General features: G+C 38.3%; 1 protein-coding gene across 2 annotated transcripts in view; it reads right to left on the bottom strand.

Annotated features, from left to right (window-relative positions):
* The window catches only part of BBS9 (Bardet-Biedl syndrome 9), a 405,454-nt gene that overhangs the window by 49,651 nt on the left and 337,526 nt on the right, over nt 1–18,277 (bottom strand). For both annotated transcript variants that reach the window (XM_045564593.1, XM_045564594.1), the window contains one exon: nt 13,401–13,623. In XM_045564593.1, coding sequence (XP_045420549.1) covers nt 13,401–13,623 — 223 coding nt within the window. The remainder of the gene's footprint in view (nt 1–13,400; nt 13,624–18,277) is intronic.

The following is an 18,277-nucleotide window of genomic DNA, read 5'->3' as shown; positions in this document are numbered from 1 at the left end:
AAATTCTAGCTAACCCAAATATTTATTTTTTAATAAAAAATTAAGCATTTTAAAAATAAAAAGCTAAGTTTTAAGAAAACAGAGTTGAGACATACTGCAGAGAGGAACACAACTAAAGGTGTTTATGTTTTGGAATTGGCTATTTACATGTTCTGAGAACCACCAGAAACAAGAGAATTGTTTTTCATTTTATTTTTAATTATTTAAAAATATCCACACTACATATAAATCAGAAGGGTTTGGCTATTCCAACAATTTATTGAAATAAACACACCAAAAATGATTTTTAAAAAAAGTTTAGTATGAAAAGATTTTTTAAAAGGTTGGCAGCATGGCTCTGGCTTCGTTCAGCATGACAGTTATGAAAGAACGTCATCTTTGCACGTCATGGCTGCGCAGAAGTAGGGTTCCACTCCTATTTTAGGCCAGTTGTATTGGCCAGCATTAAAAATGACTAAGCCCGGCCGGGCACGGTGGCTCACGCCTGTAATCCTAGCACTCTGGGAGGCCGAGGCGGGCGGATCGTTTGAGCAAGACCAGCCTGAGCAAGAGCGAGACCCCGTCTCTACTAAACATAGAAAGAAATTATACAGACAGCTAAAAATATATATAGAAAAATTAGCCGGGCATGGTGGCCCATGCCTGTAGTCCCAGATACTCGGGAGGCTGAGGCAGGAGGATCGCCTGAGCCCAGGAGTCTGAGGTTGCTTTGAGCTAGGCTGATGCCACGGCACTCTAGCCTGGGCAACAGAGTGAGACTCTGTCTCAAAAAAAAAAAAAAAAAAAAAATGACTAAGCCAAAGGAATGGGCAAAATTGTTGGGTCTGCCCCATTTAAATGCAGACACTCTCCTTATGCATATATTTTAAAAATTTAAATGAAAATAATATGATATAAATCTTACTGTCTCACATAAATAATTGATTGATGAATTGCTTTTAAGCATTTAAAATACCTTATCCAGGCACCCTAAAATCTAAAGGAAAATGAAAAAATAAATACAATTTTAGTAAATATTCATAAATTTATGCTGAAAGCAGAGAAACTTAGTCATCTTATTGTTGAAGATGGAATTCCTCAGAGAGATACCATGTATCAGGAACAGAATTTGAAGGGAAAAAAACAGGCAGTATGTTTATTACAAGCTTGAGGTGAACCAGTAAAACATTACTATAGGAGATAGATGTACTTAGGTAGCAGAAGTTGGGGGTGAGAGTTAAGGGGAAGAAAACCAAGAAAAAAATCTGTTATATATTTGTGGTAAATCAGTAGAAATCCCTTCATAATTTTGTTTTTATAGCTAGAAACTACTGGAATAAATATCAACTCTTTCATCCTCATATTTGAAGACAAAACAGTCCCAAATGTCAGTAGAATATTTGAGAAAAGTTATTTTTGATATGATACAAAGCCTCAGAGATAAGTATCTTCCTGAGGGATATTCCAGTGTTATTGAGATACTCTATCTTTTGGCCAAGCTGTGCAATTTTTAAGGATATTGAAAATAACACAGAGTTAGGATTTCCATTGTAATATTTCATATGAGAGTATTCCAAAGAAAAGACAGCTCACACTTATAGCTGGATGAGGGTAAAAATGGGCATTTTACAGATTTGTCCATATGACATGATTAAAGAAATAGGAATAGTGATGTCCTTTAAAAGTTATTTAATTTACCCCCTACTTTCAGGCAGGTTTTTTCCCAAATTATCTTAGCCTGTTGAGTATCCACATTAGTATAAACATCTGCAGGGAAGGAAATTACTCAAACTCCCCTGGTATTCTATTCCTGTATTAACAACCCTACTTCCAAGAAGCTGGTCTTTGGTCATCATGTTGTAATTAGTTACCAGCCAGCATGTCTATCAACAAGTATTTGCTAAGTACACACAGGGAGAATGTTATTCTATTAGGTCTTTGACAGTAGACCATCCCCTTCAGTTGCTCCTAATTGCTTCTCCTGTCAAATCCAACTCTAATCCTAGATTCAAATATTCTTCCACTAGCCTTCCATTCATCTCATTATGGATGCCCTATTACATTGAATAAGAATGAGCACACTATTAATAACTGAATGTTTCCTTTACTTATACAATATAATTTGATTTTCAAAACAATTTTGAAACAATATGTTATTTCAGAGTGGTGAGAAAATTATGAAAATGATAAACTATAGCTCCAAAAGAATAAGCAGCTGCACAATTGCTAAATGGCTGAGCTTGTCCTTTCCACAGTGGCAATTGGAAATCAATTTTAATTTGATTTAATTTTAACCTCACCATTCGCCCCTTCTTATTGTCTCACAAATTGTTATAAAACTTTCATTCTCCAAAGCCTATGTGGCTGGACTTCACTGAACTTTCCTTTTTTTTTTCTAAATCTCCATATACCCCCAACCTATCCCTGGGTTTCTCACTTTTTCTCTTCTCAAATGCTAACAACTCTATTAAATCAACCTATATTCTAGATTATTCTTTCTGCCTCCCCAGTGCTTCTCATTTAACATGAATATTGAATTTTAGCATTCTCATCTTGCCAGACTACCTGACCTTCAAATATCTCTAAATATCTTTTAAGAGAAGCAAAAGAAAATAAATAAAAACCCTGAGAATAGCCTACTTTTTCTTCCATCTGCTTTCCTACATTGTTTCTTCCAGTTACAGATTCTTCCTGACCCTCTGCTGTTCTTGATAGTACTGACACCACCTCTTAAAATTCACTGCTCCCTATAGAGTCCTCTTCTTGTCCCCATCTATATCTCTGCAGCTATTGTCACCATTAGGGGAAGCTGGTGGAGGATGTATGGGATTCTATGAACAATTTTTGCATTTTTCTGTAAGTCTCTAATTATTGCAAAATAAAGAATTTTAAAAATATATGGTAGGCATCAACTGTGTGTGTGTGTGTGTATGTATGTGTGCATGTGGCACAAGTGGAGTGCTGAGGTCACAAAGAATATAATACAGTCTTCAAAACCTTCTACCTGGGTATGAAAGATGGAATGAAAGTACCAGGTGATAGTGCCCTATGAAAAGTACTGTAATAGCTGTATGCCCAGGGCACCAGGGACAAAACAGTGACTAGTAGTGCCAGGAGGACCATGGAATGCTTTGTGGAACATCATCTCAGCTGAGTCTTCAGAAATTAGTGGTAATTTTACCACCAGGCCACGACTGCCTCTCTGGCTGACGAAACGCTTTAAAAGCATAGAAACTTTAAAAACATGATGTATTTGGAGAATGCTAAATAGTTCATCATCAGTAAAGGGTCTTAAGGAAGAAACTGTAGGAGATATGGCTAGAAGGACAATGTAGGTCTAGTTAGTAAAGAACCTTGTATTTCAGATTTAGGAATTTCAATTTAATATGGCAGATAACAGAAAACTATAAAATCTATTAAAGTAGGGAAGTAACAACCAGGTCCGTATTATTTCAAAGAAACTCACACTCATGGGAAAGTATAAATTCATCAGACTGTACACAGATTTAGCTACAAGAATATTCACTGAATAATTGTATATCATACCAACATCAGAAACAGACTGTATAATATTAATATATCTGACAAAAGTGGACTGGGTAAGTATATAGCTATTAAAATAACATACCCTATTTAATAATGAAATAACATAATTAAAGTTTTAAAAGTGGATGACAAAGCAGTAGGGTCAGTATGATCCAACTTTTGTAAAACAGAAGTACATATATGCAAAGAAAAAACTAGGATATGGATACAAACATACATATATGTAAACACATATAGAAATTTATATATGGTGGAATTTATATCTATTTCAGGGTGGTTAGATTATTGGTGATTTTAAATTTTCTGCTTTTTGTTCATCTGAATTTTCTTAATTTGTACAAAGAGTATGCTTTATTTTATACTAAAAAATGAGCTGTTTTTAAACAACTGTATTGAGATGTAATCCACATATCGTATAACCTATCCTTTTAAAATACACATTCAACAGTTTTTATTATTAATATATTCACATCACCATGATCTAATTTCAGAACACTTTTCTCACCCGAAAGGAACTGCATCTCCATTAGCTATCACTGCTCATCCCCCACCCCTAGCCAACCACTACTATACTTCGTCTCTTTGAATTTGGCTATTCTGGACATTTTATATGAATGGAATTATACAGTATGTGTTCTTTTGTGACTGGCTGCTTTCACTTACCACAATGTTTTCAAAGTTCAATCCATGTTGTAGCACATATCAGTACTTCAGTTCTTCTAATTACTAAAGAATATTCCATTGTATGGATATACTACATCTATTTATTCATTCATCAGTTGATGGATATTTGCGTTATTTCTACTTTTTGGCTATTCTACTGCTATGAACAGTCATGAGTGTTCTTTATAATAGCACTAAAAATAAAGGAGGAATCTTAACACAAGGAGATTATTGGTGGGTCATCTTAATAGTCTGAATGAGAAAAGGGTGTCAGGCAACAGCAGTATGGACAGTTAAAAAAGACATATTTGGGAGGCACCACCATTGGGTCCTGGTGACTGACTGAACGGAGTCAATAAGGAAAACAGAGAGCCAAGGTTGCTTCTGAGGGCCCTGGCCCAGGCATTGGGTAACGTCATGCACTGAGATGGGATATACAGAATTAGACGAATCTGCCCAGAGGTGTGGAATTGGAGAGGCCTGTGGGTGGAGACATAGGGAGCTTGTAAGAGAGGCCAACAGAAAGGTACAAATCTAGAAGTACATGGAATTCAGGTGGCAGTTGGATGAAACTGTCCAGGGGAGCATGAAGATGGAACACCAATAGTCAAGAGACAGAAAAAGGAACAAACAGTCACAAAGCAGACTAGAAAAGACAGGCCTGAGGGGGATAGGAACAGTTTCCAGTATTAAAAGGCAAGGAATCTTAACGTTCTAAGAAGGAAATGGTCTCATTGTAAAATGCTGCAAAGTAGTAAAGTGGATTGTAGGCAAAGTGTTCACCAGATTTAGCAATTATGAAGTCACTTTGACAAGGTGAAACATTACTCAGAAAACAGTAACTTTAACGAATTGGCCCATGCTCATGATGAGACACAGAGACGGGAAGGAGACAGAATCCACGAACCAGCTGCACACAGTTCTGCCAAATCTTGCAAAGGACTTGGGCTAGTTTATCAGAACTGAAGTACAAACAAGCCCCATAAACACATGGTCATTGCCCTTTAAAAACTTACTTCCTTTTGAGAAAAAAATCAATTTTCTGGATTTATGAAATTGGCCCTTGTTGTTTCTTTACCACTATTTCCGATACAATTATATAGTTGTTTTCCTGTTGGTAGTTTCTATCACAGTGCCATTTTACAAAAATTATATACATTATTTGTAGGAAATGTACACAAAATATGGAAGAGAAAGAGTAGAGACCCAGATACTACCTGTAACTCTACCACCTAGGGATAATTACCACTAATACACACCTTGGTTTATAACCTTCTGGACCAGATTTTGAGAAGTATATAACCAAAGCTCAGTCTTCTGTTTTCTGCCTTTTCTGACTTACTCAGAAAGGCTTATCCTGCTTCCATAGCTACGGATCCACCTTTATTTTCTTTCTGTGATTTTGTGATTTCTTTTGATTTTAATGTCTTATTTGTCTGGAATGTGTTATGGCACATAGGATGAGCTAGGGAATCTACTTCTTTTCTCCAAATGGTTGGCCAGTTTCCAACACCATTTTTTAACTAATTCATTTTGTCCTCTCTCCATTGCTTTGAATTGCCACACTAGCACATGTGGTCAGAGTTGAGTTAGCATATTCTAAGTTCTTATATATGTAATTGGGGGAAGAGGACAGATCCTCCTACTTAAGGAAGTTTTAATTATCCCAGTTGCTGTAATCATAGAAAAGCAGAAGCATAACACAAAGATATTCACTCAAAAACTAATTGACCACTTATAAAATTAGGCTCTACTCAGATATCCTTCTTCATTTAACACTAGATCAATCCCTGCCTACTATCAACATTTTATTGGTTAATCCCTCACTGACTGCTGGAAATTGTTGCAAATCCAGCATAAATTGGCTGCAAAGGAAAACTACAAATCTTGCAAATTATGCTACATTTAATGTAGTTAAAGTGTTATTGGAGAATTGCTCCTGTCACATGCAAGGCCAGTGACCAGTGAAAATACCTGGCAGTCAGTCCAGTTGTCAAAGAAGAGAAGAAAATTGACAAGAACAATGACATAATAGATGTTTCTAAAGAAAATAATTTGCATATCAAATGATTAAGAAACTCCCTAGGAAAGCAGATGATGCCTTAGAATATTTTTTCCTAAAAAGGATCCTCTTTGTTAAGGTGCCTGTAAGGCCAAATTTGAGGTTATACCATCATGACAAAAAAAAAAAATCAAAACCTCATTCAATTCTTTGTTTTCTCTAAGAATTAGCACATACTTGTAAGCATAACCTAGATTTTGGCAAATATACTTACTGTTAATAAACTGTAAATAAACTTACTGTTAATTTTAATTTACTTACTTTTCAAACAAATCTTTTGTTTTCCCAATATCTAAAAAGAAATGCTGGTACCAGTTTCAGGTAGCTTTTTTTTTTTTAATAGATTTGGTGAGTCCAAGTACAGATTTGTTACATGCATATACTGTGTAATGTTGAAGTCTGGGCTTTTAGTGTACCCATCATCCAAATAATGTACATTATACCCAATAGATAGTTTTTCATCCCTCACCCCCTTCCACCTGTCTACCTTTTGGAATCTCCCACGTCTGTTATTCCACTCTGTATGTATATGTGTACCCCCTATTTAGCTCCCACTTATAAGAGAGAACATGTGGTATTTGACTTTGTGCTTCTGAATTATTTTGCTTAGGGTAATGCCCTCCAGTTCCATCCATGTTGCTGCAAAGGATATGATTTCATTTGTTTTTATGGCTGAGTAGTATCCCATGGTGTGTGGTGTAAGTATGTATATACCACATTTTCCTTATCTAATCATTTGTTGATGGACACACTGGTTGATTGCTATTGTAGGTTGTGCTGTGATAAACATAAGAGTACAGGTGTCTTTTTTATATCATGATATGTTTTCCTTTGGGTAGGTACCCAGGAGTGGGACTGCTGGATCTTGAATGGTAAACCTATTTTTCAGCTCTTTAAGAAACTGCCATACTGTTTTCCACAGAGTTTGTACTAATTTACATTCCTACCAATAGTGTATAAGTTGTTCCCTTTTCTCTGCATCCTTGTCAACACCTGTTGTTTTTTTTGACTTTTTAATAATAGCCATTCCGATTGGTGTAAGATGGTATACCACTGTGGTTTTAATTTGCATTTTCTGACAATTAGTGATGTTGTACATTTCTTTCATGTTTATTGGCCATTTGTATATCTTCTTTTGAAAAATTCTTGTTCATGTCCTTTGCCCACTTATTGATGGAGTTATTTTTTTTCTTGCTGAGTTGTTTGAGTTTCTTGTAGATTCTAGACATTAGTCCTTTGCTGGATGAATGGTTTGTAAATATTTTCTCCCATTCTGTAGGTTGCCTGTTTACTCTATTGATTATTTCTTTTGCTCTACAGCGCCTTTTAGTTTAAGTAGTACCGTTTGTCTATTTTTGGTTTTGCTATGTTTGTTTTCAAGGTCTTAGTCATAAATTCCTTGCTTAGGCCAATGTCCAGAAGAGTTTTTCCTGGGTTTTCTTCTAGGATTTTTATAGTTTCAGGTCTTATATTTAAGTCAGGTAGTCTTTTTATGATAGCAATTAGCCTCAAACCTTCAATACATTAATCAATCCTGAACTTTCCAATTTGGTGCAAGCCCTTTTTCAGCTGCAACATTGTCATTCATTGTTACTTCATAATGAATAATCTGAAAAGGTAAATTTTACATTCTTTTTAAAAATTTCCTGTCATAGAAGTTCACATTTAGTGAGAATTTGCTACATGTCAGGCACTTGCTAAGCATTTTTCATATACTACTATATTTAATTTGGCCAAAAACTCTATAGTAAAGTACCATTATTATTCCTATTTATGGTTGAGAAAACAAAGAAGTAGACAGGCTATGAAACTTGTTCTATATCATATAACTGGTGAAGGGCCAACCTAACTGGAATCCATGTACTTCGGATGTCAAAGTCCACTTCAGAATAGTATTTTCCCAATTTGTAACTCACTTTTTTTTTTTTTAAATAAAGACAAAGTATTGTATTCTCTGTGGGAAAAACGGCTTAGAAGCTATTTAGGAATTTTTCCTGAGGGCTTTACTATACTGAATTCATCAATTAATAAATTTCCATCATGAAAGTTCAAACTCAGAAAAATTCAAAGTATAAAAGCAACAGTTAAATTATATTGACAATATGAAAGTAAACACCAGACGTCTTCTCAAGAATCTAAGTGAGGCCGGGCACGGTGGCTCACGCCTGTAATCCTAGCCCTCTGGGAGGCCGAGGTGGGTGGATCGCTGGAGGTCAGGAGTTCGAGACCAGCCTGAGCGAGACCCCGTCTCTACTAAAAATAGAAATAAAACTTATCTGGACAACTAAAATATATATAGAAAAAAAATATTAGCTGGGCATGGTGGCGCATGCCTGTAATCCCAGCTACTCGGGAGGCTGAGGCAGAAGGATCACTTAAGCCCAGGAGTTTGAGGTTGCTGTGAGCTAGGCTGACGCCACGGCACTCACTCTAGCCCAGGCAACAAAGTGAGACTCTGTCTCAAAAAAAAAAAAAAAAAAAAAAGAATCTAAGTGAGACCTCAGAGAATCAAATTTAAATTCTGTTGAAATGGGTCATTTCGAAGTAGCCTCAAAATAACATCAAACCTTTAAGGCAAAAAGGTTATTAACTCAAGTTTAAAGTACTAAAAAGTGGGAGTTTAAAATATATCTCCCAAAAGGACAGACTAGATACCTTAATTCAGACTTAAACTGTGTATTCAGATTTATACTCTGTATTTTCTGCTATCCACTTAACATGTAAAGATACATAAAATACTAATTTCTGGGTGGTCCATACAACATCTCAAAATAATAAATATTTTTATCTATATCTGTGAAAAGGCTCAACTTATTTATCAAACTTTTTTTGCTTCCTTCCTATCCCCCCACCCCCTGCTTCTTTTTGGCCCAGAAACCTGGCAGTGCCAAATAAAATCCAGCTAAAGCCATGGCCCATTATGACTTCTGACTCATTTGATCACATTAAGAGAATATTCACTTGAGGCACTTGATCAGCCTGGATAGTATTCCAGCCCTTTCTCCTTACTACCCTTCTCTGCCCTTCTGTGGTGCATACACCATTTGCTCTCCAAGCTTCTATCTCATGGGCTGTTACTTACCTATACCACTTCTTGGTGGGCAAAGCATCACCTAGATGAAATTAAGTTTAAAGAAACCACAAAGAGGTGATAAAAGCTCCAGTGTTCATGAGATTAAACTGATTAGTCTCCAAACATCATGAGTTAGGCCCACCTATGTATGCATTAAGTTTTACATATATGCTTGAGAGATTCAAATCTTTGCTGTAACTAGGGCTATTGAAATATTGTCCTAGATGCTGAGGTTATAAAAGGAAGCCTCCAGCAAACTAAGGCAAGCCTTTCAATCTCAGGCACCTGCAGGGACAAAGCTAACAACATGCATGTATGTGAAGTCCAGCTAGATCACTAAATCATTCACATTAAGATTTTTTTTTTTTTTTTGAGACAGAGTCTCCCTGTGTTGCCTGGGCTAGAGTGAGCACTGTGGCGTCAGCCTAGCTCACAGCAACCTCAGACTCCTGGGCTTAAGTGATCCTACTGCCTCAGGCTCCTGGGTAGCTGGGACTACAGGCATGCGCCACCATGCCCGGCTAATTTTTTCTATATATATATTTTAGTTGGCCAGATAATTTCTTTCTATTTTTAGTAGAGATGGGGTCTCGTTCTTGCTGAGGCTGGTCTCGAACTCCTGACCTCAAGCAATTACACCCGCCTCGGCCTCCCAGAGTGCTAGGATTACAGGCGTGAGCCACCGCGCCCGGCCAAGATTTTTAAAAAACACTACCTGGTGGCCCTCCGTGACTCTTGCTCTAAGAGTAGAATGTATATAGGAGAGATTAGAAAACAGACATTTAATGAAAGTAGATTCCTTAAAAGCCATATTCCCCAGCAGAACGATGTGAACACCAGAGATGCAGAAGAGAGAAATATATGTTTGATGGTTCTGCAATTTAAAAAAAAATCACTCAGAAAAGGTTAAGGGAAAACCTGGTAAAGTTGATAAAGGGGAGCAGGAGAAATGTGAGGCAAGGAAGTCCATAAGGTAATTCCCAGTGGGAAAGATTTTCAAACTCTGGACACCAAGGAGGATGTTACCATCATGGCCTTCACTAGAGCAAAGAAAGGGCACATCCAAGGTGCTGGGCTCATAAAATCATGAGGCTAGAAAAGACGAACAGTTTTTTATTCTGAGATGTTTATCCATCTGTAATTTAATAGGGAACATGGCAAAATTACATACACTCTGCCTTTTCATACAACCACTTAGTCACTACACCTTCCTAGGCCTTTGTTACCTAAGCTGTTAAGTGACGGAGGTGAACCAGATGATTTCTAAGTTCTCATCCAGATCTTAAAAAATGATCATGTCTGTGAAAATTGCTTATATGCTTTATGTGTTCAGTAATCTACTCCCTTCTAAGACACTCACATATTCTGATACAACTATTATAGCTAAACCAACCTTGTAAATTGCACAATTACAGGCTTAAAGCAGAAACAATTCCTCACAATATTTATTATCTCATGATAATGGTATTATAACACCTATGGAGATAATTAAAATTAAGCACAAAATAAATATAAGATAAATTTTTAATATATTTCTTATAGAAAAGAAAACAGACTGCATGAAACCGTTCTGTCCTTTTCCTCTCATACTGCTAGACCAATTTAAGTGAAAAAAGGCCAGATCAAGAATAGCTTACACAGGAGGAGGCTCTGGCTGGAAATGTATTTGTACCATTGTGGTCTGTGTGGTCTAGAAGGAAGCACAGTGGGCTGGGAGATTTGGATTCTAGACTTAAGCCTTCCAGTAACCATGTAACTCCAGGCGAGATATTTCACTTTTCCTGCCTCCATCTTCTATTTGTAAAACAGCAATAATTTCACATGTCTCTTCTACCTCAAAAATATGCTAAATACAGAGATAATGTGTACGAAAATTTTGAGTTCTAGGGAAGAACAATATTATAGGCAATAATCAAGCTCACTAATGACACACAGCAGCAATTTAACAACTTTTTTAAAAACTCACTATCATGATTAAATCAAGACAAATGGGAGGGAGAGCCACCCAACCACAGAGTTACAAGGGTGTCACCAGCAAGTGAAAGCAAGGCGTTCTGTCTGCGACAGTGACACACAACCCACAGCCTCAACCTCTCCATTAAAACAAATGCAGCCAGACCTGGCATAAGAGGCACAAACCTGGCTCACAGCCTCCTGGGCTGGAAACAAATCCATTTTCCATCTTTCTCCTTTTCTTTATTTCTTCCTCTCTTTCCTCTTCCCTTCCTCTTTCCTCTGCCCTTTCCTTCCACACATTCAAAATTTTTTCATTGAGGGCTTAAATGTTCCATATTCTAGTTGCTTACAAATCTAGTTATTTAAATGAAAATGACTAAGACAGGCATCTGGAGGTCACTGGACAGAGGCGCTCAGACAGGGACATAGGAAGAGAACCCAGGGATGCTGCAGCCCGAACTGACAGGTAACTAGCCAGTCAGGTGGGCCCATCCCATCCCTCTTTACATTGTCTCTCATATGTACTTGTGCTTTTCCCTCTAGTCTCCTTGTTTTTCCTGTGGGCAGGCAGGAGGGTGGAGGGTGAGGGAAGCCATATACTAAGTGCTGATTATAATGAATATTTTTCATTTACTATCTCATTAATCCTAACTATTTCTTAGGAAAATAATCCTGTAACAATGGACAGAAGATGGACGAGTGGAGGCCAAACGACCAGTTTAGAAGGATGTTACAAGAGTAAGATGAAGAGGGCCTAAAATAAAGGCAAGCAATGTCAGAACCATTTCTCTGTGGAAAGACCAAACAAGAAATATTCTTTTGAAATAAAAGAGGGGTTTTATCTGTGCAAAGTTAAGGTAAAAGTACCTCAAGTCTTAGAATACAGAATCCATGACTCCAAACCAGCTATTTCTCCTGCCCCCAAATTTATAAGGTGAATCACATATATATCCATAACAATTGCAATAACCATAGCTTGAATTTTTTGACAATGTCTCTGTTCCAAGCATTGTGCTGGGTGCTTTACAAACATATAAGGCCCCAGCAACAAGGCAAGCATTATTATGCTCATTTTCTGAAGGAAGAAACTAAGACTCTGGAAAGTTAAGTAACATACCCAGGGTGATATCAGTAGCAATGGATAGAGGCAGCATCCAAGCATTGGTCTGTCTGCCTCCAGAGTCTGTGCTTATTAGATTATGCTATGCTGTCTCTGTGTTTATCTTTTTACAATTTCACTTGCATTCCTTTTTACTTCTAAGAATGCTGATTGAGGGGGAAAAGGAAGCAACAGCAAGGGCATCAGCATGGGAATGGGGGGGAGGGAACAAAAGCTTGTAAGAAGAAGAGAAAACCACATATACCACTTCCCATACCATGGTCCTTGCTTTAGGAGGAAATAGATGCTACAGCTGCTGCATTTAATAAATTCATTTACATTATGCTCCTTGGTGCTGCCATGGAGAGGCTAGGAAGAGGGAAACAGGACTCGGGAACTGCTGCCCCTGAGAGACCCCAGGGCAGCATGACTGACTACACGGGAAGGGCAGACCTGGATGCCCATGACCTTCACTGACTGCCCACGTAGGAACGAGCTCAATCTCCCTCCACCCTGGCCACGGGTGCCTTGGCCCTGAGGCCTGCTCACATCCCTTGATCCCTGTTGTTCCCTTTGTTTCTTCCTCCTTACTCCAATGACCACAATCCAAGCAAACAGCAGAAGGGACTGGACTCATCTGGATTAAATTAGCTGCTTATGTCATGCTATTTACATTTATGAAATACGGTATCGCGAGATCACATTTAGTAAAACTTTTCCTTAAAAATAGTTTTATCCCCTAATCCACTTTTTATTGGTTAGAAGCAAAACAAAATGGGTCATATATTTAAAAGCAGAGGGAAGAAAAAAGACATGCCACTCCAGAAATGTCTAGTAAGCAAATACTCCAAGAATATTTATCCAAGTAGTTACTCTAGGATATCTGAGGAGAAACGTGAAAGCAATTTTCTTGGCTATCATCACTTTCATATGAAATTTAAACCCCAAATACAACCACAGGCACATTCCTTTAATTTGGGAAAAGTGCAATCATGTTTAGGGAGCATGGTTGGAGCTCTTACCTGGCATGACCATGGTCTGTGGGGCTGCCGCGTCAGTACTTAAGCAGAGACGGCCACCTTTGGCTAGTCTGTCGCACAGCAAGGTGATATGTTTCTTTAGTCGGCTTGTGTCTTTGGGTATGTTCAGTTGGCTGCTGAAGTTCAAAGCCTGCTCCTTTGAACTCTTCGACAGGCAAGTCTTCAACAGGTGGGAAACGGCAGCATCCACCGTTTCTTCCCAGCCCTGGATGCAAAAGCCAGTTTTGAATTGATGCAAAGATGACAATGAGATAACAGGACACTTTATTCATACAGGTTATTGAGTGTTTCTGTTCAAGTGTTGGGGATTTGTGAAGAGTGTGGTGCCTGGAATATTCCAGACTAGGCTGGTTTTGAATTCTATTGCAGAATAGTCCAAGCCCCTTATGTTGGAGGAAAGAAACCTGAGACTTGGAGAGAAGGTGCTTCTGGGAGCCTTCACTGCTAGCACTACTCCATCCTCAAATTTATCATTTAAGCCACCTTTCAAATATGCAAATCAGATGAGGTTATTCCCAAGCTTCAATTCCTAAATCCAAATGCTCAGTTTGGCATTTAAGGCACTTTCTGCTCCAGCTCCCCCTCCATTATATTCTCTTCCCATCCACCTGCACCCACACTCTCTCCCTAAGCCCTCTGCACATGGTTGGCTGTTGCGCTGCAATGCCTTTACCCAGCCAACCTCTACTTATGACTCAGCTCAGGCACTGCCATCCAAGGATTGATTTGTGGGCCCTCCTTGAAGCTCTGAGACCTCATGCACCCAGATCCATCACAGCACTCCTCGCCCTGTGCTGTGCTCGCTGGTTTCCCCCACGGGAGTGCCTGGAGTCTTCCATACTCCTGCACTGTGCTTGGTATTCAGAGGGTGGTTAAGAAACATGTTTGCTGGACAGAGAGATGGTGAGATACAGAACCAGGATCTTAGCCCTGAGACGGCTTTCGAGATCTTTAAGGCCAGTCTTGTGGGATTTGCCCAGGATCTTTTATACAACAGCAACCATCTGCCTAGGCATGGCTATCTTTAAGATCCAAAATTACCACGTTTGGAGGCTTTACACTCCTTTCAGGGACATGTGTAACCAGCAAAAAGCTATTTCTGCACTGAGCCAAAATCTGGCCCACTGGCCCTTATTCTGCCCTCCAGAGCCATGCAGAATAAATCTAACCTCTCTTCTACATGACAGCCCTTTATATCTATGAAGACAGCAATTCTGTACCCTCTCCTCCAGAATAAACATCCCAGTTCCTCCAGCTCTTCCTTATATAAACACAGTTTCAAGTTTTCTCTCCATCCTGACCACTCTTGGAATGAGCTCCAATTTTAAACACTTAAAAATTCATACAGCTAAGTAGAGAACCCCAAATTGACCCCAAGACACTGGGCTGGGGCTGGGAGTACAGGTAGGACACGGCCCTCTTTCCCTTTTTCTGGAAATTCTACCTGCCTACCTGGCCTCGAGTCGCCTCTGCTCCCTTGACAGCTGCACCACACTCCTGATGCACGATGTGCGCGCAGACGCCTAAGCCCCAGGCCTTTTCCATACTTGCTGCCTTTCTCCCTTCTAGGCTTATGCAGTTGGTTCTTTAGACCAAAGTGCAGACTCTACGTGTAACCACTAGAGAACTTTCCACTGATTGCCATGATGAGTTAATCAAGACTTTTTACTCTATTGACCCATTATAGATGCTGCTAGGCAAATTAGGAAATAAATAAATAATTCTAAAATGAACTTGAAAATGCTTCTGAGAGACCTCAAAGACTGTAAAAACAGCTTCCTACTCTAAACCACTAAAGAATAATAAACCACTGGTTACTAAAAAGACATCTTGCTACTACTACCAAAATCTAAACTAGACAAATATCTAGAATTAACTTTGTATTTAGATAATAATGGGAAGAGGTAAATTAAGACAAAACAGTAACCCAGACATAATTAGAGAGAACATATTTTCAGTTGAAGCCATTGACAAAGATCTCTGGAGTACAAGAAGGAAAGATCCTTTGTATATTGGCATTTGTAAGCTCTATGCTCATTTCAGCATTAGAACAGTTCCTACTCTCTTATAGACTATTCATCTAAGCAAACTACTATACTTGTAAATATATTACAGTAGCATATTAGATAATTTAAGTAGATATGGCATTTAGTTAATGCAGAAGTACAACAGAATTTCTTTTCCTACTTGCTAACTTGCAGATCAAGTAAAAAAACATGTCATGTTTAGGTATTTGGCATAGATTTTTTTTTTAATATAATGAGGAATGATGCCAATACTTCAGAAAGATTGCTACTGAAATAGAGTTATTATTTAGAGGGCCTGAATTGCTACATAAATTCAAATACAATAATAAAAAAGAATGTTTATGAGATAAAAGAAGAGCCTTTGAAATGAGAGTTTTGTTAAATAAAAATCCACTGTGATAATTCACTGATTATCTAGTGAAAAGTGAAACAAAACTACGTGGAATCTAGAATCTCAAATGTGAGAAGTACCTTAAAGATAACTATTTTAACCACCTTTTTGATGTTTACGTCTATTGCCTTTATTCACAGCCCTGAAATTGTTAAGTCTAATGTTCCGTTTTCATGGCTAAATACACACACACCCCACACATAACATACCTAACCCTTATCCTTTCAACATTAATATCAATCATATTAATATTTTGTCTCATATTGTGAGAGTAAAAGAAAATCTTAATTTGGAAAAAATAGCACTAAAAAATGTCTGGAAGGGAACTAGGCATGTGCTCTTCAGTGAGAACTAATTTTTGTAATAGTTCTCAAATCCACAGTTTAATTCTAAAGTCCTGGTTGACCTATGCATGGCTTTTAGAAAACAACATGAAGCATGAGGTGGAATGAAGGGAGAAAGAGAGGAAGGGAAGGAGGGAGGAAGTTAGCTAAATGTACATGTTACTCTATTTTACTGTCTTCACAACCCTTGTCAGTATTGGAAGGTAACTTATTCATTGGATTTGAGGTGGATTTTTGTATTTACTTTGTCTAGTCCAGTATTGACAATTGAATTTTCTTTTGTTCCCAAGGGCTTGAGTCTACCCATTGTGGTAACTTCAATTTTGTCTAAGTCTTCTACCTGAGCCCTTGCCTGGGAGCCTGCTTAAAGTGTCACTCCGTGATAGACAGGCTGCTTGCTCCTGCCAGACACCTCCAAGGAACTGGACTCAGTGGCTTGGCCCTGTTGCCTGCTGCCTGACTTCTCCAATGCCAAGTTGCCTGCTGTGTGCATCCCCCATCATGGCTTCCCAGTTCTCTCCTTCCACATTTTGCCTGCGTGTGTAGAGGCCCCTACACTCTAGTCCTGGATGCCTTCATGTACCAGTGGGATGTCCAGGTGTGCCCTGCTGATGTGAGCCAGCTCTTTAAATTCAAGGCCCTGGTCTTGCTGCATCTGTTTCTCCTGAATGAAGTCATCTGAGTTATGCTTCTTGTTATCCAGAGACTAGATGGCTGCGGCTGAGTTCCTGATTGCTCTGCTCTACCCACCCTGCTAGTCTCCACTGGTCACTAGGCCTAACTATCAGCACCAAGCAAGTAACTTATCAGAAACAGTAAGAAGCAGAAGCTTTGACCAAGTTTGTAAAGTTAATTCCCTAGGGTATCAACCAAAGGAACCAAAGAAAAAGAATAAACTAAAAGAGTATTCCCATGCCACCTGTGAATGAAATTACATGAAATTTTACTGCATAATAAAAAAGCACAATGATTTGTGCCAGTTTGGTTGGGTAAAACTTTTAGAAGAGTCCACTAAAGCTTTTAGCACTTTCATAGACTACAAAACTGACATCTGGGAATGGCCTTCCGATACCATGGCTCCTGAAAACATTAACAGTGGTCAGACTTGGTTCTAATGAGTCTGAATTGTAGCTACTCATTGCAGGGATTCATTACTGAGAATACTTGGAGCAGCCACTCCCTTTATCAAATCCTAAGACACATGGGGTCATAGATTCCTAAGTGCCCACATATCTGATGGAGTCTAGGGAAACCTTCATTGACACCTAGGGCAAGAGAAGAACCATGTGAGTAAACTAAAGGCATCAACTCCTCCCCTGAAAATGCTGTGTTCTTAACATTCTCAAAGAACAAGGAATGACCAAACTCATGGGAAAAAATGTCCAAAAATACACGAAACCATTCATTTAAGTGTAAAGCAGTACAAGATCCTTTTTCTATTTTTCTGTCCTCCCTTTAATTAGTTTGGATTTTTTCAGGACCCCCCAGAATTTTCACCATTTTAAGATGTGGCTACCTATTTCTTTCTTGATCAGGACCACCAATGGATATGAAAGGTCCACATACCAGATTTCTATTTCTATTTTCTTCAAATAGGTCAAATAGGATCAAAGCTTGGAGAAAAAATATCTAGAATCATATTTGAAATGACTGAGCTGCACAATATTCAATGTTAGTTTCACTTTTCACAACAATCATGCTAACAGTAGCAAAACAGCACAAATCTCAAAAACTGCATAGTAATTATTTATGAAGTATTATCCATACATTGATCCTAATTTTAAATGTCTTTGTCCATTAAATAAAACACAAGTTTGGGTCCATATAGCCACATTTGGTTCTCACAAACTACTTATCAGTGAGAGCTAAACTTAGATTTCATAACTATGTTATGCAAACTGCCAGATTAAAAATGATAGCAGTAGAGACTCAACCTTCATTACTTCTCATAGTTTATATGTGGCTTTCTCTTCAAAAAGCAACAACTGGTAAGATTTTTCCTATTTATAGTATATGCCATGTGCTTCTGGTCAAGGACGCCTACTCCAAGATGGAAAATCAAGGCCTTGCCTTTTTCTATAATTTCCTGCCCCCAAT

This window comes from Lemur catta, chromosome 11, assembly GCF_020740605.2.
Source record: "Lemur catta isolate mLemCat1 chromosome 11, mLemCat1.pri, whole genome shotgun sequence".
NCBI classification, from domain to species: domain Eukaryota; kingdom Metazoa; phylum Chordata; class Mammalia; order Primates; family Lemuridae; genus Lemur; species Lemur catta.
Note: the sequence above shows the minus strand (reverse complement) of the source record. Positions and strands in the feature narration are given on the sequence as shown.